A 22,681-nucleotide genomic window follows, 5' to 3' on the forward strand; every position below is an offset into this window, starting at 1 on the left:
AGCAGAATGGCGCAAACATCAATGAATCGGTGACCTGGGAGCAGAATGGTGGAAACATCGATGAGGCGGTGACCTGAGGGCAGAATGGCGCAAACATCGATGAGGCGGTGACCTGAGGGCAGAATGGCGCAAACCTCGATGAGGCGGTGACCTGGGGGCAGAATGGCACAAACATCAATGAATCGGTGACCTGGGAGCAGAATGGCGCAAACATCGATGGGGTGGTGACCTGAGGGCAGAATGGCGCAAACATCAATGAATCGGTGACCTGGGAGCAGAATGGCGCAAACATCAATGAATCGGTGACCTGGGAGCAGAATGGCGCAAACATCGATGGGGTGGTGACCTGAGGGCAGAATGGCGCAAACATCAATGAATCGGTGACCTGGGAGCAGAATGGTGCAAACATCAATGAATCGGTGCCTGGGGGCAGAATGGTGCAAACATTGATGAAGCGGTGACCTGGGAGCAGAATGGCGCAAACATCAATGGGGCGGTGCCTGGGGGCAGAATGGTGCAAACATCGATGAGGCGGTGACCTGGGGGCAGAATGGCGCAAACATCATTGAATCGGTGACCTGGGAGCAGAATGGTGCAAACATCAATGAATCGGTGACCTGGGGGCAGAATGGCGCAAACATCAATGGGGCGGTGCCTGGGGGCAGAATGGTGCAAACATCGATGAGGCGGTGACCTGGGGGCAGAATGGCGCAAACATCATTGAATCGGTGACCTGGGAGCAGAATGGTGCAAACATCAATGAATCGGTGCCTGGGGGCAGAATGGTGCAAACATCGATGGGGTGGTGACCTGAGGGCAGAATGGCGCAAACATCAATGAATCGGTGACCTGGGAGCAGAATGGTGCAAACATCAATGAATCGGTGCCTGGGGGCAGAATGGTGCAAACATCGATGGGGCGGTGACCTGGGAGCAGAATGGCGCAAACATCAATGAATCGGTGACCTGGGAGCAGAATGGTGGAAACATCGATGAGGCGGTGACCTGAGGGCAGAATGGCGCAAACATCGATGAGGCGGTGACCTGAGGGCAGAATGGCGCAAACCTCGATGAGGCGGTGACCTGGGGGCAGAATGGCACAAACATCAATGAATCGGTGACCTGGGAGCAGAATGGCGCAAACATCAATGAATCGGTGCCTGGGGGCAGAATGGTGCAAACATCGATGGGGCGGTGACCTGGGAGCAGAATGGCGCAAACATCAATGAATCGGTGACCTGGGAGCAGAATGGTGCAAACATCAATGAATCGGTGCCTGGGGGCAGAATGGTGCAAACATCGATGGGGCGGTGACCTGGGAGCAGAATGGCGCAAACATCAATGAATCGGTGACCTGGGAGCAGAATGGTGGAAACATCGATGAGGCGGTGACCTGAGGGCAGAATGGCGCAAACATCGATGAGGCGGTGACCTGAGGGCAGAATGGCGCAAACCTCGATGAGGCGGTGACCTGGGGGCAGAATGGCACAAACATCAATGAATCGGTGACCTGGGGGCAGAATGGCGCAAACATCAATGAATCGGTGACCTGGGAGCAGAATGGCGCAAACATCGATGGGGTGGTGACCTGAGGGCAGAATGGCGCAAACATCAATGAATCGGTGACCTGGGAGCAGAATGGTGCAAACATCAATGAATCGGTGCCTGGGGGCAGAATGGTGCAAACATCGATGGGGCGGTGACCTGGGAGCAGAATGGCGCAAACATCAATGGGGCGGTGCCTGGGGGCAGAATGGCGCAAACATCGATGAGGCGGTGACCTGGGGGCAGAATGGCGCAAACATCATTGAATCGGTGACCTGGGAGCAGAATGGTGCAAACATCAATGAATCGGTGCCTGGGGGCAGAATGGTGCAAACATCGATGAGGCGGTGACCTGGGGGCAGAATGGCGCAAACATCAATGAATCGGTGACCTGGGAGCAGAATGGTGGAAACATCGATGAGGCGGTGACCTGAGGGCAGAATGGCGCAAACATAGATGAGGCGGTGACCTGAGGGCAGAATGGCGCAAACCTCGATGAGGCGGTGACCTGGGGGCAGAATGGCACAAACATCAATGAATCGGTGACCTGGGAGCAGAATGGCGCAAACCTCGATGGGGTGGTGACCTGAGGGCAGAATGGCGCAAACATCAATGAATCGGTGACCTGGGAGCAGAATGGTGCAAACATCAATGAATCGGTGCCTGGGGGCAGAATGGCGCAAACATCAATGTATCGGTGACCTGGGGGCAGAATGGCGCAAACATTGATGGGGTGGTGCCTGGGGGCAGAATGGCGCAAACATCGATGGGGTGGTGACCTGAGGGCAGAATGGCGCAAACATCAATGAATCGGTGACCTGGGAGCAGAATGGTGCAAACATCAATGAATCGGTGCCTGGGGGCAGAATGGCGCAAACATCAATGTATCGGTGACCTGGGGGCAGAATGGCGCAAACATTGATGGGGTGGTGCCTGGGGGCAGAATGGCGCAAACATCGATGAGGCGGTGACCTGGGGGCAGAATGGCGCAAACATCAATGAATCGGTGACCTGGGGGCAGAATAGCACAAACATCAATGAATCGGTGACCTGGGGCCAGAATGGCGCAAACATCGATTAGGCGGTGCCTGGGGGCAGAATGGCGCAAACATCAATGTATCGGTGACCTGGGGGCAGAATGGCGCAAACATTGATGGGGTGGTGCCTGGGGGCAGAATGGCGCAAACATCGATGAGGCGGTGACCTGGGGGCAGAATGGCGCAAAGATCGATGGGGCCGTGACCTGGGGGCAGAATGGCGCAAACATCAATGAATCGGTGACCTGGGGGCAGAATGGCACAAACATCAATGAATCGGTGACCTGGGGGCAGAATGGCGCAAACATCGATGAGGCGGTGACCTGGGGGCAGAATGGCGCAAAGATCGATGGGGCCGTGACCTGGGGGCAGAATGGCGCAAAGATCGATGAGGCGGTGACCTGGGGGCAGAATGGCGCAAACATCGATGGGGCCGTGACCTGGGGGCAGAATGGCGCAAAGATCGATGAGGCGGTGACCTGGGGGCAGAATGGCGCAAAGATCGATGAGGCGGTGACCTGGGGGCAGAATGGCGCAAAGATCGATGAGGCGGTGACCTGAGGGCAGAATGGCGCAAACATCGATGGGGCGGTGACCTGAGGGCAGAATGGCGCAAACATCGATGGGGCGGTGCCTGGGGGCAGAATGGCGCAAACATCGATGAGGCGGTGACCTGGGGGCAGAATGGCGCAAACATCGATGAGGCGGTGACCTGGGGGCAGAATGGCGCAAACATCGATGGGGCGGTGATCTGGGGGCAGAATGGCGCAAACATCGATGGGGCAGTGACCTGGGGGCAGAATGGCGCAAACATCGATGAGGCGGTGACCTGGGGGCAGAATGGCGCAAATATCGATGGGGCGGCGACCTGGGGGCAGAATGGCGCAAACATCGATGGGGCGGTGACCTGGGGGCAGAGTGACGCAAACATCGATGAATCGGTGACCTGGGGGCAGAGTGACGCAAACATCGATGAATCGGTGACCTGAGGGCAGAATGGCGCAAACATCGATGGGGCGGTGACCTGAGGGCAGAATGGCGCAAACATCGATGGGGCGGTGCCTGGGGGCAGAATGGCGCAAACATCGATGAGGCGGTGACCTGGGGGCAGAATGGCGCAAACATCGATGAGGCGGTGACCTGGGGGCAGAATGGCGCAAACATCGATGGGGCAGTGATCTGGGGGCAGAATGGCGCAAACATCGATGGGGCAGTGACCTGGGGGCAGAATGGCGCAAACATCGATGAGGCGGTGACCTGGGGGCAGAATGGCGCAAATATCGATGGGGCGGCGACCTGGGGGCAGAATGGCGCAAACATCGATGGGGCGGTGACCTGGGGGCAGAGTGACGCAAATATCAATGAATCGGTGACCTGGGGGCAGAATGGCACAAACATCAATGAATCGGTGACCTGGGGGCAGAATGGTGCAAACATCAATGGGGCGGTGACCTGGGGGCAGAATGGCGCAAACATTGATGGGGTGGTGCCTGGGGGCAGAATGGCGCAAACATCGATGAGGCGGTGACCTGGGGGCAGAATGGCGCAAACATCAATGAATCGGTGACCTGGGGGCAGAATGGTGCAAACATCGATTAGGCGGTGCCTGGGGGCAGAATGGTGCAAACATCAATGGGGCGGTGACCTGGGGGCAGAATGGCGCAAACATTGATGGGGTGGTGCCTGGGGGCAGAATGGCGCAAACATCGATGAGGCGGTGACCTGGGGGCAGAATGGCGCAAACATCAATGAATCGGTGACCTGGGGGCAGAATGGCACAAACATCAATGAATCGGTGACCTGGGGGCAGAATGGCGCAAACATCGATGGGGCCGTCACCTGGGGGCAGAATGGCGCAAAGATCGATGAGGCGGTGACCTGGGGGCAGAATGGCGCAAAGATCGATGAGGCGGTTACCTGGGGGCAGAATGGCGCAAAGATCGATGAGGCGGTGACCTGGGGGCAGAATGGCGCAAAGATCGATGAGGCGGTGACCTGAGGGCAGAATGGCGCAAACATCGATGGGGCGGTGACCTGAGGGCAGAATGGCGCAAACATCGATGGGGCGGTGCCTGGGGGCAGAATGGCGCAAACATCGATGGGGCGGTGCCTGGGGGCAGAATGGCGCAAACATCGATGAGGCGGTGACCTGGGGGCAGAATGGCGCAAACATTGATGGGGCGGTGCCTGGGGGCAGAATGGCGCAAACATCGATGAGGCGGTGACCTGGGGGCAGAATGGCGCAAACATCGATGAGGCGGTGACCTGGGGGCAGAATGGCGCAAACATCGATGAGGCGGTGACCTGGGGGCAGAATGGCGCAAACATCGATGAGGCGGGGACCTGGGGGCAGAACTTTGTGTTCTCCGCAATTTCTTCAGTGAAAGTCCGCGGATCGGTGCAGCGGCGAGTGTTACATTTGTGGTGGAGATTCATCTCAGTGCTGTAATAAGTCCGGATTCTCGCCCCCCCCCCCCTCACCGGCCGGCGTCTGCCGATAGCATTGTACCGCACAGATTGTGTGACGTGTGCAGGTACGAGCGGCGGCGCAATAATAATCCCCCAATCTCAGCCTATGGTAAGTTTTGCGCAGGTAGAATTTGAGGCAGTGATCGCGCCGGGAGCGAAGCGTTTATATCGACCCGAGTCTGAATCCTCAGAACATTGAGACCGCGAACCCCCCAATAATATAACGAGGAGGCGGCGACTGATGTCAGCGCCATTTGCGCCCCGACACTCGCAGAATGAAGCAGAAATCCTGGAAATCTCTGAAGAATTAATAGGAGGAACGGAGTAATTAGTGTATCAAAATATGTATCAAAGTTTATTCATAACACACAGTGGTGGTAATCATTAAACTAACAGTGTTGCCATCAACAGGTGCCAAAATAATGGTGTAAAGCGAGAGGATCCCTTTACATTTTGTATATCTTTAGACCCCATAATGACATCTATATAGGGATGACATGGATCCTAAAAGGCAGAATTGGTGCGTGATGATATGTCCCATTAAAACTGCCTTGTACCAATTCTAAAGTGTCCAGTGCAAAGTGTGCTGTAGGTAAGTCCAGAGTAGCCAGGATGTCCCCAAGGAGAAAGAGCCCCCTAACTCCCGACGCACGTTTTGCCAGGGAAGAATGATCCTCAATCCAAATAGCTTCTTAAGGTAGGGAGATAGCGTCCATATTATAGGAAAAGCTCCATCACCGGATAATGAGCATCTTTATAGATGACAAGACCTTGTCCAGTCTTCAGCAACTTTCATACAAACTGATAAATAAGAATGTTCTGTAAACCGTGGAAAAAACCCTTTAAAAATTCACTTTTAATTAATTTAGATTAAAATAGATATCCCAAAATGAAAAAACATACACACATATATATACATATAGATAAATAGAAAAGTGCTGCAGTGCAGATGGGAGTGGTCAGCACCCTTACACTTCTCCCTGCCTAGCCTGCGGAGGTCGGCACCCGAGGCTACGTAATGGCGCCCCCGCTCAGACGTCGGCTTGCCCTCCTCGCCCTGCACTAAGTTACAAGTGCAGCTAGTCTGGGAGTAGAGGAGTGCTCAAACAGGGTTTTTCTGCACTGTCAAAAATAACACAAGGTGCAAAAAATTAAATTAAATGTCAGGGGTAGAACCTGTTATCATTTAACACATATGTGAGTATGACTCTACAGGAATAGGGTGTAATATCAAAACAGGCGCTGTCATAGAAGATGCTTGAAAAAGGTTCAAAACAACTCAATAACCAGTTTTTATGAGGACAATTGAAAAAATCAGATTATAATGTGACACTGGTGGGAGCCGGCTGATGCAGGGCCTGATAGAGACTTTTTTCAATCTTTGGCTGCTACATGCACAGCACTTTAACATGTTTATTCATATGCTGCTATTGAGTGCAATGTACAGGCTCCCTTCAATCACGCTAGCACCATTGCACTTTGTCCTCATAGAAACTGGTTATTGAGTTGTTTTGAACCTTTTTCAAGCATCTTCTATTTTCTATTTATCTATATGTATATATATGTGTGTATGTTTTTTCATTTTGGGATATCTATTTTAATCTAAATTAATTAAAAGTGAATTTTTAAAGGTTTTTTTCCACGGTTTACAGTATATGATCCCTTAATAATTATTTATGACGGTTTTTTCTAAATAAGAATGTTCCCATTCACTGACCGCAAGCAGAGAGTGCAAAGCCATCCATTATATGTTATAAGAGGAGCTGATATCAGTCACATATGTAATGTCTGGGGTTATATCAGCACTGGAGCATTATAAGAGGGGCTGATATCAGTCACATATGTAATGTCTGGGGTTATATCAGCACTGGAGCATTATAAGAGGGGCTGATATCAGTCACATATGTAATGTCTGGGGTTATATCAGTACTGGAGCATTATAAGAGGGGCTGATATCAGTCACATATGTAATGTCTGGGGTTATATCAGCACTGGAGCGTTATAAGAGGGGCTGATATCAGTCACATATGTAATGTCTGGGGTTATATCAGCACTGGAGCATTATAAGAGGGGCTGATATCAGTCACATATGTAATGTCTGGGGTTATATCAGTACTGGAGTGTTATAAGAGGGGCTGATATCAGTCACATATGTAATGTCTGGGGTTATATCAGTACTGGAGCGTTATAAGAGGGGCTGATATCAGTCACATATGTAATGTCTGGGGTTATATCAGCACTGGAGCGTTATAAGAGGGGCTGATATCAGTCACATATGTAATGTCTGGGGTTATATCAGCACTGGAGCATTATAAGAGGGGCTGATATCAGTCACATATGTAATGTCTGAGGTTATATCAGCACTGGAGCGTTATAAGAGGGGCTGATATCACTCACATATGTAATATCTGGTGTTATATCAGCACTGGAGCATTATAAGAGGGGCTGATATCAGTCACATATATAATGTCTGAGGTTATATCAGCACTGGAGCGTTATAAGAGGGGCTGATATCACTCACATATGTAATATCTGGTGTTATATCAGCACTGGAGCATTATAAGAGGGGCTGATATCAGTCACATATGTAATGTCTGGGGTTATATCAGTACTGGAGCATTATAAGAGGGGCTGATATCAGTCACATATGTAATGTCTGGGGTTATATCAGCACTGGAGCATTATAAGAGGGGCTGATATCAGTCACATATGTAATGTCTGGAGGTTATATCAGCACTGGAGCATTATAAGAGGGGCTGATATCAGTCACATATGTAATGTCTGAGGTTATATCAGCACTGGAGCGTTATAAGAGGGGCTGATATCAGTCACATATGTAATGTCTGGGGTTATATCAGCGCTGGAGCGTTATAAGAGGGGCTGATATCAGTCACATATGTAATGTCTGGGGTTATATCAGCACTGGAGCATTATAAGAGGGGATGATATCAGTCACATATGTAATGTCTGGGGTTATATCAGCACTGGAGCGTTATAAGAGGGGCTGATATCGGTCACATATGTAATGTCTGGGGTTATATCAGCACTGGAGCATTATAAGAGGGGATGATATCAGTCACATATGTAATGTCTGGGGTTATATCAGCACTGGAGCATTATAAGAGGGGCTGATATCAGTCACATATGTAATGTCTGGGGTTATATCAGCACTGGAGCATTATAAGAGGAGCTGATATCAGTCACATATGTAATGTCTGGGGTTATATCAGCACTGGAGTATTATAAGAGGAGCTGATATCAGTCACATATGTAATGTCTGGAGGTTATATCAGCACTGGAGCATTATAAGAGGAGCTGATATCAGTCACATATGTAATGTCTGGGGTTATATCAGCACTGGAGCATTATAAGAGGAGCTGATATCACTCACATATGTAATGTCTGGGGTTATATCAGCACTGGAGCATTATAAGAGGAGCTGATATCAGTCACATATGTAATGTCTGGGGTTATATCAGCACTGGAGCGTTATAAGAGGGGCTGATATCAGTCACATATGTAATGTCTGGGGTTATATCAGCACTGGAGCATTATAAGAGGGGCTGATATCAGTCACATATGTAATGTCTGGGGTTATATCAGCACTGGAGCATTATAAGAGGGGCTGATATCAGTCACATATGTAATGTCTGGGGTTATATCAGTACTGGAGCATTATAAGAGGGGCTGATATCAGTCACATATGTAATGTCTGGGGGTTATATCAGCACTGGAGCATTATAAGAGGGGCTGATATCAGTCACATATGTAATGTCTGGGATTATATCAGCACTGGAGCATTATAAGAGGAGCTGATATCAGTCACATATGTAATGTCTGGGGTTATATCAGCACTGGAGCGTTATAAGAGGAGCTGATATCAGTCACATATGTAATGTCTGGAGGTTATATCAGCACTGGAGCATTATAAGAGGGGCGGATATCAGTCACATGTGTAATGTCTGGGGTTATATCAGCACTGGAGCATTATAAGAGGGGCTGATATCAGTCACATATGTAATGTCTGGGGTTATATCAGCACTGGAGCGTTATAAGAGGAGCTGATATCACTCACATATGTAATGTCTGGGGTTATATCAGCACTGGAGCATTATAAGAGGGGCTGATATCAGTCACATATGTAATGTCTGGGGTTATATCAGCACTGGAGCGTTATAAGAGGGGCTGATATCAGTCACATATGTAATGTCTGGGGTTATATCAGCACTGGAGCATTATAAGAGGGGCTGATATCAGTCCCTTCAGGATCCTCCATTGTTGCGTCCGTCTTCTCACGTTCGGGGTCTTTGTGTTGTAGGAGGAATGCCAGAATTACGTCCGTGTCCTGATTGTGACCGGGAAGAGGGTCTTCACCTGTGGGACTAACGCCTTCTCCCCTGTCTGCACGAGCCGCCAGGTAAGTGATGTGCGCGGTGACGGGTGGAGACCCCCGTATGTCCCACATTAGGGCTGTCGGGGGTCTCGCTGCTCCGCTGCTGGCTGTTTCTCGCCCTCCAGCATTTTGCTTAGTAAAACCTCCCCTCGCTGTGAATTCTCTGTGCACTGGGACCAGTGAAGCCTGTGGAGCTCGATGCACTGGGACCAGTTAGGTTTGCAGCCCCCCATGCGCCCCCCACACTTGCACCACATCTGCTTCCATTTATCTGCTCAGCATAGCTTCATGTGCTATAAACAGATCGGTGATAAGGACGGCAGCGGCGATGAGACCCCCAGTCCTCGGGCCCCCCGCATTGTGTACTGGCCTCAGGTTGTCTATTAATGGGGGGGATTCAGTTCATGGCTGTCCTGACCGAGCAGCGCTGACCCCGGGGGCCATGAGAGCGGTGCCAGCGGAACCACAAGAGCTGGCACTCAGCGGCAGACATGTCACCTGGGCTTCTGCATGGCCTCTTCCCCCCCCCCCCCCCCCCCCTGTAGGCGCACAGCTGGTTGGAGTCCACCGCACAGAATAATAAACATGGAGGTTCACCGGGGTCTGACGTACCTGCTTAACCCCTTCACTGCTGCAGTGTCCTCTCTCAGTTTTGCACGTTGCATTTCAGGTCGGGAACATCAGCCGAGTCATCGAGAAGATCAATGGAGTCGCTCGCTGCCCGTACGACCCTCGTCACAACTCCACCGCCGTCATCACCGCCCGCGGCGAGCTGTACGCCGCCACCGTCATAGACTTCTCCGGACGGGACCCGGCCATCTACCGCAGCCTGGGCAGCATTCCTCCGCTCCGCACCGCACAGTACAACTCCAAGTGGCTGAATGGTGAGCGGCGGGGCAGATGTAGCAGAGCTGAGCCGGTCACGTGACATGCAGTCCTATGTAACACAACTTGGCTACATCTGTGGATACTATAATCTCTGTAAAGCGCTGTGGAATATGTTGGCGCTATATAAGCAATGCATAATAAATATGGCATGTGCTGTAGCAATACACTGCAGCGGGTTTGTTACAATGTGTCAGTCACTCTCATAAACCATTTTTTCTCCTTTCCCAGAACCCAACTTTGTGGCCGCCTACGACATTGGTCTGTTTACGTTTTTCTTCTTCCGGGAGAACGCGGTGGAGCACGACTGTGGGAAGACGGTGTACTCGCGCGTGGCCCGGGTCTGTAAGAACGACTTCGGGGGGCGGTTTTTACTGGAGGACACGTGGACGACGTTCATGAAGGCGAGGCTGAACTGCTCGCGCTCCGGAGAGGTGCCCTTCTACTACAACGAGCTGCAGAGCACCTTCCTCCTGCAGGAGCAGGACCTCATCTACGGGGTCTTCACCACCAATGTGTGAGTACTGGCCGCTGTGCTGGGGGACTACAAGTGCCAGCATCACACTGCGCTGGGATCACAGGAGGATCCGTCTCTTCCGGCTTCACTCCACCATTGATTCTCTGGATCTGAGGATCTGGAGCTGTGCTGGGGGACTACAAGTGCCAGCATCACACTGCGCTGCGATCACAGGAGGATCCGTCTCTTCCAGCTTCACTCCACCATTGATTCTCTGGATCTGAGGATCTGGAGCTGTGCTGGGGGACTACAAGTGCCAGCATCACACTGCGCTGCGATCACAGGAGGATCCGTCTCTTCCGGCTTCACTCCACCATTGATTCTCTGGATCTGAGGATCTGGAGCTGTGCTGGGGGACTACAAGTCACAGCATCACACTGCGCTGCGATCACAGGAGGATCCGTCTCTTCCGGCTTCGCTCCACCATTGATTCTCTGCATCTGAGGATCTGGAGCTGTGCTGGGGGACTACAAGTGCCAGGATCACACTGCGCTGGGATCACAGGAGGATCCGTCTCTTCCGGCTTCGCTCCACCATTGATTCTCTGCATCTGAGGATCTGGAGCTGTGCTGGGGGACTACAAGTGCCAGGATCACACTGCGCTGGGATCACAGGAGGATCCGTCTCTTCCGGCTTCACTCCACCATTGATTCTCTGGATCTGAGGATCTGGAGCTGTGCTGGGGGACTACAAGTCCCAGCATCACACTGCGCTGGGATCACAGGAGGATCTGTCTCTTCCGGCTTCGCTCCACCATTGATTCTCTGCATCTGAGGATCTGGAGCTGTGCTGGGGGACTACAAGTGCCAGGATCACACTGCGCTGGGATCACAGGAGGATCCGTCTCTTCCGGCTTCGCTCCACCATTGATTCTCTGCATCTGAGGATCTGGAGCTGTGCTGGGGGACTACAAGTCCCAGCATCACACTGCGCTGGGATCACAGGAGGATCCGTCTCTTCCGGCTTCGCTCCACCATTGATTCTCTGCATCTGAGGATCTGGAGCTGTGCTGGGGGACTACAAGTGCCAGGATCACACTGCGCTGGGATCACAGGAGGATCCGTCTCTTCCGGCTTCGCTCCACCATTGATTCTCTGGATCTGAGGATTGTGTCGGGGGCCGTAATGGATGTATTCAGGTTTAGGCGGTGGAGCGACGCACTCGTTATACACCGCACACGTGAAGCGTCGGGAGAATCGGCCGCTGCTGCCGGAGACGTGCGCCGGGTGTTAATGTGAAGGCGGTAAAAATACTGTGAGTTATGAGAACCGCGCACGCCGCTGACATACAGCGCCTTCTGGGAAAGAAACATGGCCGCCACCTAGTGCACACCGCCCAGCGGAGGCCATTAACATACACACGCCATACACAAGGCCGGGGGCTAGGGTGGAAGATGGGGGCTGCATCCATGACTGCTGCTCTCTGCTTTCCACTTCGTACCATCAACCTAAGGGTTAATTCTTAAAGGGATTTTCTAATCGCATGTTAGGCCTGATGGACGGTGGCGGCTCTGATCATGTGACCCATGGAGAAGCGGATCCGCGCGTCCAGTCACTCCGGAAAGTTCTGCAAGGTTTCATGTTAATACCTCTGCTTGCTGTCAGTGGATGGAAATATTCTTGTTGCCATTAAGCAGCTGAAAACTCATTCTGATTTCTTCCTGTCACACAGCTGAAGGCTCGTTACAGTGTTTCAGCTCAGGAAATTGTCCATGAAAAGAACACACGGATTACGCCATGAAGACGCACTGCCTGCACTGATACATTGTGACAGACTGCAGCTGTGAGAGGCAATTGTTTCCCCCCTATATGAGAGATCGGCTCCAGGGGTATTATTCGGCAGGATTGGGGTATTATTCGAGGTCGGGGGTGGGAGGACTGTACGGTGGAGGCTGCGCCGTGGATCGTCCACTTGTAGAGAAGTCATGGAGCGGCGGCTGCAGGTGGCATCACTATTATGAAGCCTCAGAGCTGTCGCTCATCCCCCTCAGCCTTGTGTTCCTCCGCTCTCTGCCCGCTGCTACAGTCGTCCTTCGTTCTAGATCGTCAGCTCCGAAGACGACTAAAAGTGAAGAGCAAATGACATAGAATAGCGTTGATTTGTATTCTATCAGCTGCGCTTCACTCCAGTCACATCCAGAGCTGCGCTCTTAATTCTGCAGGTCGCAGCTGGAATCCGTCAGTCCTTGGTGTGTAGTTGGGGTCATGTAATGCATTGTGTTGTGGCGGACTACAACTCCCATAATACACTATATGTTGTGTGTAGACCGGAGAGGGGCTGCTCTGGAGGTGTGCCCTGATTCTGGGGGTCACAGCGTATTACAGGGGCGCGCCCGCCATTACCTGTTCACAATGGATGATGATCGGAGAAGAATTCTATCCGTGATCGCGGTTTTCTTGTCTCTGTATACAGGAATAGCATTGCTGCCTCCGCGGTTTGTGCCTTCAACCTCAGCGCCATCACTCAGGCCTTCAACGGCCCCTTCCGATACCAGGAGAACCCGCGCTCCGCCTGGCTGCCGACGCTCAACCCCAGCCCCAACTTCCAGGTGGGCGGGGCCAAGAGACTCCATGAATCTGGTCACATGGCTGCATCCAAGGCAGATGTACCCCCGGACAGCATGCATCTAATCCATCCATATGTGATACTGTCTGCTGAGCTGTGTATCTGAGCCATCCATATGCGATACTGTCTGCTGAGCTGTGCATCTAAGCCATCCATATGCGATACTGTCTGCTGAGCTGTGTATCTGAGCCATCCATATGCGATACTGTCTGCTGAGCTGTGTATCTGAGCCATCCATATGCGATACTGTCTGCTGAGCTGTGCATCTAAGCCATCCATATGCGATACTGTCTGCTGAGCTGTGTATCTGAGCCATCCATATGCGATACTGTCTGCTGAGCTGTGTATCTGAGCCATCCATATGCGATACTGTCTGCTGAGCTGTGCATCTAAGCCATCCATATGCGATACTGTCTGCTGAGCTGTGTATCTGAGCCATCCATATGCGATACTGTCTGCTGAGCTATGTATCTGAGCCATCCATATGCGATACTGTCTGCTGAGCTGTGTATCTGAGCCATCCATATGTGATACTGTCTGCTGAGCTGTGCATCTAAGCCATCCATATGCGATACTGTCTGCTGAGCTGTGTATCTGAGCCATCAATATGTGATACTGTCTGCTGAGCTGTGCATCTAAGCCATCCATATGCGATACTGTCTGTTGAGCTGTGCATCTAAGCCATCCATATGCGATACTGTCTGTTGAGCTGTGCATCTAAGCCATCCATATGTGATACTGTCTGCTGAGCTGTGTATCTGAGCCATCCATATGCGATACTGTCTGCTGAGCTGTGTATCTGAGCCATCCATATGTGATACTGTCTGCTGAGCTGTGCATCTAAGCCATCCATATGCGATACTGTCTGTTGAGCTGTGCATCTAAGCCATCCATATGTGATACTGTCTGCTGAGCTGTGTATCTGAGCCATCCATATGCGATACTGTCTGCTGAGCTGTGTATCTGAGCCATCCATATGCGATACTGTCTGCTGAGCTGTGTATCTGAGCCATCTATATGTGATACTGTCTGCTGAGCCGTGTATCTGAGCCATCTATATATGATCCTGTCTGCTGAGCCGTGTATCTAATCCTATCCTGTGTGATACTGTCTGCTGAGCCGTGTATCTAATCCTCTCCTGTGTGATACTGTCTGCTGAGCCGTGTATCTAATCCTCTCCTGTGTGATACTGTCTGCTGAGCCGTGTTTCTAATCCTCTCCTGTGTGATACTGTCTGCTGAGCCATGTTTCTAATCCTCTCCTGTGTGATACTGTCTGCTGAGCCGTGTATCTAATCCTCTCCTGTGTGATACTGTCTGCTGAGCCGTGTATATAATCCTCTCCTGTGTGATACTGTCTGCTGAGCCGTGTATCTAATCCTCTCCTGTGTGATACTGTCTGCTGAGCCGTGTTTCTAATCCTCTCCTGTGTGATACTGTCTGCTGAGCCATGTTTCTAATCCTCTCTTGTGTGATACTGTCTGCTGAGCTGTGTATCTAATCCCCGGGTATCTTGCAGTGCGGGATCCTGAATGATGACAGCCCCAATGAGAACCTGACGGAGCGCAGTCTGCAGGACGCTCAGCGCCTCTTCCTGATGAATGACGTGGTGCAGCCGGTCTCCGTGGACCCTCTGGTGACGCAGGACAGCGTGCGCTTCTCCAAGCTGGTGGTGGATATTGTGCAGGGGAAGGACACGCTCTATCACGTCATGTATATCGGGACCGGTACGTCGCTGCTGACAATCACCGCTCTATCAAATGAAATACCCCAAATACAAGACCGCATAAATCACTCATAGGGGTCTGGAGTACTGCAGATTACAGGCTGCCGTCAGTTATATGGGTGCAGAGTACTGCAGATTACAGGCTGCCACCAGCTATATGGGTGCAGAGTACTGCAGATTACAGGCTGCCACCAGCTATATGGGTGCGGAGTACTGCAGATTACAGGCTGCCGCCAGCTATATGGGTGCAAAGTACTGCAGATTACAGGCTGCCACCAGCTATATGGGTGCGGAGTACTGCAGATTACAGGCTGCCACCAGCTATATGGGTGCGGAGTACTGCAGATTACAGGCTGCCGTCATATTTCTTTGGGCCTCTGTTGATTTGTCTCATATGAGGGTCCACTATTTGCTATGTATATATAGCCATATACAGGAGATGCCCAGGTTATACCAGCTAATTATCAGCTATATATGTACAGCCGGTATAACCCGGGCATCTCCTGTATATAATTATATATGTACAGCCGGTATAACCTGGGCATCTCCTGTATATAATTATATATGTACAGCCGGTATAACCTGGGCATCTCCTGTATATAATTATATATGTACAGCCGGTATAACCTGGGCATCTCCTGTATATAATTATATATGTACAGCCGGTATAACCTGGGCATCTCCTGTATATAATTATATATGTACAGCCGGTATAACCCGGGCATCTCCTGTATATAATTATATATGTACAGCCGGTATAACCTGGACATCTCCTGTATATAATTATATATGTACAGCCGGTATAACCTGGGCATCTCCTGTATATAATTATATATGTACAGCCGGTATAACCTGGGCATCTCCTGTATATAATTATATATGTACAGCCGGTATAACCTGGGCATCTCCTGTATATAATTATATATGTACAGCCGGTATAACCCGGGCATCTCCTGTATATAATGATATATGTACAGCTGGTATAACCTGGGCATCTCCTGTATATAATTATATATGTACAGCCGGTATAACCCGGGCATCTCCTGTATATAATTATATATGTACAGCCGGTATAACCTGGGCATCTCCTGTATATAATTATATATGTACAGCCGGTATAAGCTGGGCATCTCCTGTATATAATTATATATGTACAGCTGGTATAACCTGGGCATCTCCTGTATATAATTATATATGTACAGCTGGTATAACCCGGGCATCTCCTGTATATAATTATATATGTACAGCCGGTATAACCCGGGCATCTCCTGTATATAATTATATATGTACAGCCGGTATAAGCCGGGCATCTCCTGTATATAATTATATATGTACAGCCGGTATAAGCCGGGCATCTCCTGTATATAATTATATATGTACAGCCGGTATAACCTGGGCATCTCCTGTATATAATTATATATGTACAGCCGGTATAACCTGGGCATCTCCTGTATATAATTATATATGTACAGCCGGTATAAGCTGGGCATCTCCTGTATATAATTATATATGTACAGCCGGTATAAGCCGGGCATCTCCTGTATATAATTATATATGTACAGCCGGTATAACCTGGGCATCTCCTGTATATAATTATATATGTACAGCTGGTATAACCTGGGCATCTCCTGTATATAATTATATATATGTACAGTCGGTATAACCTGGGCATCTCCTGTATATAATTATATATGTACAGCCGGTATAACCTGGGCATCTCCTGTATATAATTATATATGTACAGCCGCTATAACCTGGGCATCTCCTGTATATAATTATATATGTACAGCCGGTATAACCTGGGCATCTCCTGTATATAATTATATATGTACAGCCGGTATAACCTGGGCATCTCCTGTATATAATTATATATGTACAGCCGGTATAACCTCTGCATCTCCTGTATATAATTATATATGTACAGCCGGTATAACCTGGGCATCTCCTGTATATAATTATATATGTACAGCTGGTATAACCTGGGCATCTCCTGTATATAATTATATATATGTACAGTCGGTATAACCTGGGCATCTCCTGTATATAATTATATATGTACAGCCGGTATAACCTGGGCATCTCCTGTATATAATTATATATGTACAGCCGGTATAACCTGGGCATCTCCTGTATATAATTATATATGTACAGCCGGTATAACCCGGGCATCTCCTGTATATAATTATATATGTACAGCTGGTATAACCTGGGCATCTCCTGTATATAATTATATATGTACAGCCGGTATAACCTGGGCATCTCCTGTATATAATTATATATGTACAGCCGGTATATCCTGGGCATCTCCTGTATATAATTATATATGTACAGCCGGTATAACCTGGGCATCTCCTGTATATAATTATATATGTACAGCTGGTATAACCTGGGCATCTCCTGTTTATAATTATATATGTACAGCCGGTATAACCTGGGCATCTCCTGTATATAATTATATATGTACAGCCGGTATAACCTGGGCATCTCCTGTATATAATTATATATGTACAGCTGGTATAACCTGGGCATCTCCTGTTTATAATTATATATGTACAGCCGGTATAACCTGAGCATGTGATTAGTCTGGATGTGTTGCTGATATCAGGTATGTGGGTCTGGGTCTGGAGTACTGCAGATTACAGGCTGTAGTCAGGTATGTGGGTCTGGAGTACTGCAGATTACTGGCTGTAGTCAGGTATGTGGGTCTGGAGTACTGCAGATTACAGGCTGTAGTCAGGTATGTGGGTCTGGAGTACTGCAGATTACTGGCTGTAGTCAGGTATGTGGGTCTGGAGTACTGCAGATTACAGGCTGTAGTCAGGTATGTGGGTCTGGAGTACTGCAGATTACAGGCTGTAGTCAGGTATGTGGGTCTGGAGTACTGCAGATTACAGGCTGTAGTCAGGTATATGGGTCTGGAGTACTGCAGATTACTGGCTGTAGTCAGGTATGTGGGTCTGGAGTACTGCAGATTACAGGCTGTAGTCAGGTATGTGGGTCTGGAGTACTGCAGATTACAGGCTGTAGTCAGGTATGTGGGTCTGGAGTACTGCAGATTACAGGCTGTAGTCAGGTATGTGGGTCTGGAGTACTGCAGATTACAGGCTGTAGTCAGGTATATGGGTCTGGAGTACTGCAGATTACTGGCTGTAGTCAGGTATGTGGGTCTGGAGTACTGCAGATTACAGGCTGTAGTCAGGTATGTGGGTCTGGAGTACTGCAGATTACAGGCTGTAGTCAGGTATGTGGGTCTGGAGTACTGCAGATTACAGGCTGCCATCATATTTCTGGGTTTCTTTGGGCCTCTGTTGATTTGTCCCCCATTTTCTCTGTAGAACGCGGCACCATCCTCAAGGCGTTGTCCACGGCCAATCGCAGCCTGCGGAGCTGTTACCTGGAGGAGATGCACATCCTCCCGAGTGGCCAGCAGCAGCCGATCCTCAGCCTGCAGATCCTGCACAGCAACCGCTCCCTATTCGTAGGACTCAACAACGGTGTCCTGAAGGTTCCCCTGGAGCGATGCTCCATGTACCGCACTGAGGGGTAAGTGATGGTGGGATGTGTCTGATGGGCTCTGTATATCTGCAGGCTTTTTTTCGCTGTGTGTTGCTGCTGCTGTTCTACCCCACATGGGCTCAGGTAGCCAGTGTACAGCAGGCGGTGGGTGTGCTCCCTCTGGTGGGTGTACAGCAGGCGGTGGGTGTGCTCCCTCTGGTGGGTGTACAGCAGGTGGTGGGTGTGCTCCCTCTTGTGGGTGTACAGCAGGTGGTGGGTGTGCTCCCTCTGGTGGGTGTACAGCAGGCGGTGGGTGTGCTCCCTCTGGTGGGTGTACAGCAGGTGGTGGGTGTGCTCCCTCTTGTGGGTGTACAGCAGGCGGTGGGTGTGCTCCCTCTTGTGGGTGTACAGCAGGCGGTGGGTGTGCTCCCTCTTGTGGGTGTACAGCAGGCGGTGGGTGTGCTCCCTCTTGTGGGTGTACAGCAGGCGGTGGGTGTGCTCCCTCTGGTGGGTGTACAGCAGGCGGTGGGTGTGCTCCCTCTGGTGGGTGTACAGCAGGTGGTGGGTGTGCTCCCTCTTGTGGGTGTACAGCAGGTGGTGGGTGTGCTCCCTCTTGTGGGTGTACAGCAGGTGGTGGGTGTGCTCCCTCTTGTGGGTGTACAGCAGGTGGTGGGTGTGCTCCCTCTTGTGGGTGTACAGCAGGCGGTGGGTGTGCTCCCTCTTGTGGGTGTACAGCAGGCGGTGGGTGTGCTCCCTCTTGTGGGTGTACAGCAGGTGGTGGGTGTGCTCCCTCTTGTGGGTGTACAGCAGGCGGTGGGTGTGCTCCCTCTTGTGGGTGTACAGCAGGCGGTGGGTGTGCTCCCTCTTGTGGGTGTACAGCAGGCGGTGGGTGTGCTCCCTCTTGTGGGTGTACAGCAGGCGGTGGGTGTGCTCCCTCTTGTGGGTGTACAGCAGGTGGTGGGTGTGCTCCCTCTTGTGGGTGTACAGCAGGCGGTGGGTGTGCTCCCTCTTGTGGGTGTACAGCAGGCGGTGGGTGTGCTCCCTCTTGTGGGTGTACAGCAGGCGGTGGGTGTGCTCCCTCTTGTGGGTGTACAGCAAGCGGTGGGTGTACAGCAGGTGGTGGGTGTGCTCCCTCTGGTGGGTGTACAGCAGGCGGTGGGTGTGCTCCCTCTGGTGGGTGTACAGCAGGCGGTGGGTGTGCTCCCTCTGGTGGGTGTACAGCAGGTGGTGGGTGTGCTCCCTCTTGTGGGTGTACAGCAGGTGGTGGGTGTGCTCCCTCTTGTGGGTGTACAGCAGGTGGTGGGTGTGCTCCCTCTTGTGGGTGTACAGCAGGCGGTGGGTGTGCTCCCTCTTGTGGGTGTACAGCAGGTGGTGGGTGTGCTCCCGCTTGTGGGTGTACAGCAGGCGGTGGGTGTGCTCCCTCTTGTGGGTGTACAGCAGGCGGTGGGTGTGCTCCCTCTTGTGGGTGTACAGCAGGCGGTGGGTGTGCTCCCTCTTGTGGGTGTACAGCAGGCGGTGGGTGTGCTCCCTCTTGTGGGTGTACAGCAGGCAGTGGGTGTGCTCCCTCTGGTGGGTGTACAGCAGGTGGTGGGTGTGCTCCCTCTTGTGGGTGTACAGCAGGCGGTGGGTGTGCTCCCTCTGGTGGGTGTACAGCAGGTGGTGGGTGTGCTCCCTCTTGTGGGTGTACAGCAGGCGGTGGGTGTGCTCCCTCTGGTGGGTGTACAGCAGGCGGTGGGTGTGCTCCCTCTGGTGGGTGTACAGCAGGCGGTGGGTGTGCTCCCTCTTGTGGGTGTACAGCAGGCGGTGGGTGTGCTCCCTCTTGTGGGTGTACAGCAGGCGGTGGGTGTGCTCCCTCTTGTGGGTGTACAGCAGGCGGTGGGTGTGCTCCCTCTTGTGGGTGTACAGCAGGCGGTGGGTGTGCTCCCTCTTGTGGGTGTACAGCAGGCGGTGGGTGTGCTCCCTCTTGTGGGTGTACAGCAGGCGGTGGGTGTGCTCCCTCTTGTGGGTGTACAGCAGGCGGTGGGTGTGCTCCCTCTTGTGGGTGTACTGCAGGCGGTGGGTGTGCTCCCTCTTGTGGGTGTACAGCAGGCGGTGGGTGTGCTCCCTCTTGTGGGTGTACAGCAGGCGGTGGGTGTGCTCCCTCTTGTGGGTGTACAGCAGGCGGTGGGTGTGCTCCCTCTTGTGGGTGTACAGCAGGCGGTGGGTGTGCTCCCTCTTGTGGGTGTACAGCAGGCGGTGGGTGTGCTCCCTCTTGTGGGTGTACAGCAGGCGGTGGGTGTGCTCCCTCTTGTGGGTGTACAGCAGGCGGTGGGTGTGCTCCCTCTTGTGGGTGTACAGCAGGCGGTGGGTGTGCTCCCTCTTGTGGGTGTACAGCAGGCGGTGGGTGTGCTCCCTCTTGTGGGTGTACAGCAGGCGGTGGGTGTGCTCCCTCTTGTGGGTGTACTGCAGGCGGTGGGTGTGCTCCCTCTTGTGGGTGTGCTCCCTCTTGTGGGTGTGCTCCCTCTTGTGGGTGTACAGCAGGCGGTGGGTGTGCTCCCTCTTGTGGGTGTACAGCAGGCGGTGGGTGTGCTCCCTCTTGTGGGTGTACAGCAGGCGGTGGGTGTGCTCCCTCTTGTGGGTGTACAGCAGGTGGTGGGTGTGCTCCCTCTTGTGGGTGTACAGCAGGCGGTGGGTGTGCTCCCTCTTGTGGGTGTACTGCAGGTGGTGGGTGTGCTCCCTCTTGTGGGTGTACAGCAGGCGGTGGGTGTGCTCCCTCTTGTGGGTGTACAGCAGGCGGTGGGTGTGCTCCCTCTTGTGGGTGTACAGCAGGCGGTGGGTGTGCTCCCTCTTGTGGGTGTACAGCAGGCGGTGGGTGTGCTCCCTCTTGTGGGTGTACAGCAGGCGGTGGGTGTGCTCCCTCTTGTGGGTGTACAGCAGGCGGTGGGTGTGCTCCCTCTTGTGGGTGTACAGCAGGCGGTGGGTGTGCTCCCTCTTGTGGGTGTACAGCAGGCGGTGGGTGTGCTCCCTCTTGTGGGTGTACAGCAGGCGGTGGGTGTGCTCCCTCTTGTGGGTATACAGCAGGTGGCAGGTGTAAGGTGCAAAAGCAGAAACACTAGGGCGGCAAAGAATTGTCATTGACATGTAGCGTTGATTTGCAGGACAGTGTCCCAGCTGACGCCGCCGCGCTCTCTGGCTGACGCCGGCGCGGACCTTGCTGTGGGGCTGACGCCGCCGCGCTCTCTGGCTGACGCCGGCACAGACCTTCCTGTGGGGCTGCCGCCGGCGCGGACCTTGCTCTGGGGCTGACGCCGCCACTCTCTCTGGGTGACGCCGGCTCGGACCTTGCTGTGGGGCTGCCGCCGGCTCGGACCTTGCTGTGGGGCTGCCGCCGGCGCGGACCTTGCTGTGGGGCTGCCGCCGGCGCGGACCTTGCTGTGGGGCTGCCGCCGGCGCGGACCTTGCTGTGGGGCTGCCGCCGGCTCGGACCTTGCTGTGGGGCTGCCGCCGGCTCGGACCTTGCTGTGGGGCTGCCGCCGGCTCGGACCTTGCTGTGGGGCTGCCGCCGGCGCGGACCTTGCTGTGGGGCTGCCGCCGGCGCGGACCTTGCTGTGGGGCTGACGCCGCCACTCTCTCTGGCTGCCGCCGGCTCGGACCTTGCTGTGGGGCTGCCGCCGGCGCGGACCTTGCTGTGGCGCTGCCGCCGGCGCTCTGGGGCTGACCTTGCTCTCAGCATTGTCTTTTTATTGCCATTCCTTGCGCTTGTAAACGTTTAGTGGCGGATATAAAGCGGCCGCTCCCTGGTTTATGATATTTTGGCGTTTCCATCCCCGGACGAGCTGGCACTTTGTCCCCGCGCAGCAGGGGGACATCGCGGCCTGATTTACAGGCGCAGTTTGTGCAGAGCGCGCAGGCCGGGGATGTTTTCTCTCGTGTCATTAAAGTGATAAAATGTCCTCTTCTACGAGAAGCACTTTATGCATCAGTCCATCAATCGGCGCACTCCTCACAGGGGAGGGGGGGGATGCTGGTGAAGCTGGCACAGGACTGGAGAGCGCTGCTCCGCTGGAGAGTG

At 52.4% G+C, this 22,681-nt stretch overlaps 1 protein-coding gene across 2 annotated transcripts in view; it reads left to right on the forward strand.

The window, feature by feature from the left end:
• SEMA5B (semaphorin 5B) overlaps positions 1-22,681 on the forward strand; it is a 359,347-nt gene that overhangs the window by 232,314 nt on the left and 104,352 nt on the right. For both annotated transcript variants that reach the window (XM_075317013.1, XM_075317012.1), the window contains exons 7-12: positions 9,369-9,467; positions 10,114-10,327; positions 10,560-10,845; positions 13,258-13,393; positions 14,929-15,136; positions 18,471-18,678. In XM_075317013.1, the coding sequence (XP_075173128.1) occupies positions 9,369-9,467; positions 10,114-10,327; positions 10,560-10,845; positions 13,258-13,393; positions 14,929-15,136; positions 18,471-18,678 (1,151 nt within the window). The remainder of the gene's footprint in view (positions 1-9,368; positions 9,468-10,113; positions 10,328-10,559; positions 10,846-13,257; positions 13,394-14,928; positions 15,137-18,470; positions 18,679-22,681) is intronic.

Source organism: Anomaloglossus baeobatrachus, chromosome 7, assembly GCF_048569485.1.
Source record: "Anomaloglossus baeobatrachus isolate aAnoBae1 chromosome 7, aAnoBae1.hap1, whole genome shotgun sequence".
NCBI classification, from domain to species: Eukaryota; Metazoa; Chordata; class Amphibia; order Anura; family Aromobatidae; genus Anomaloglossus; species Anomaloglossus baeobatrachus.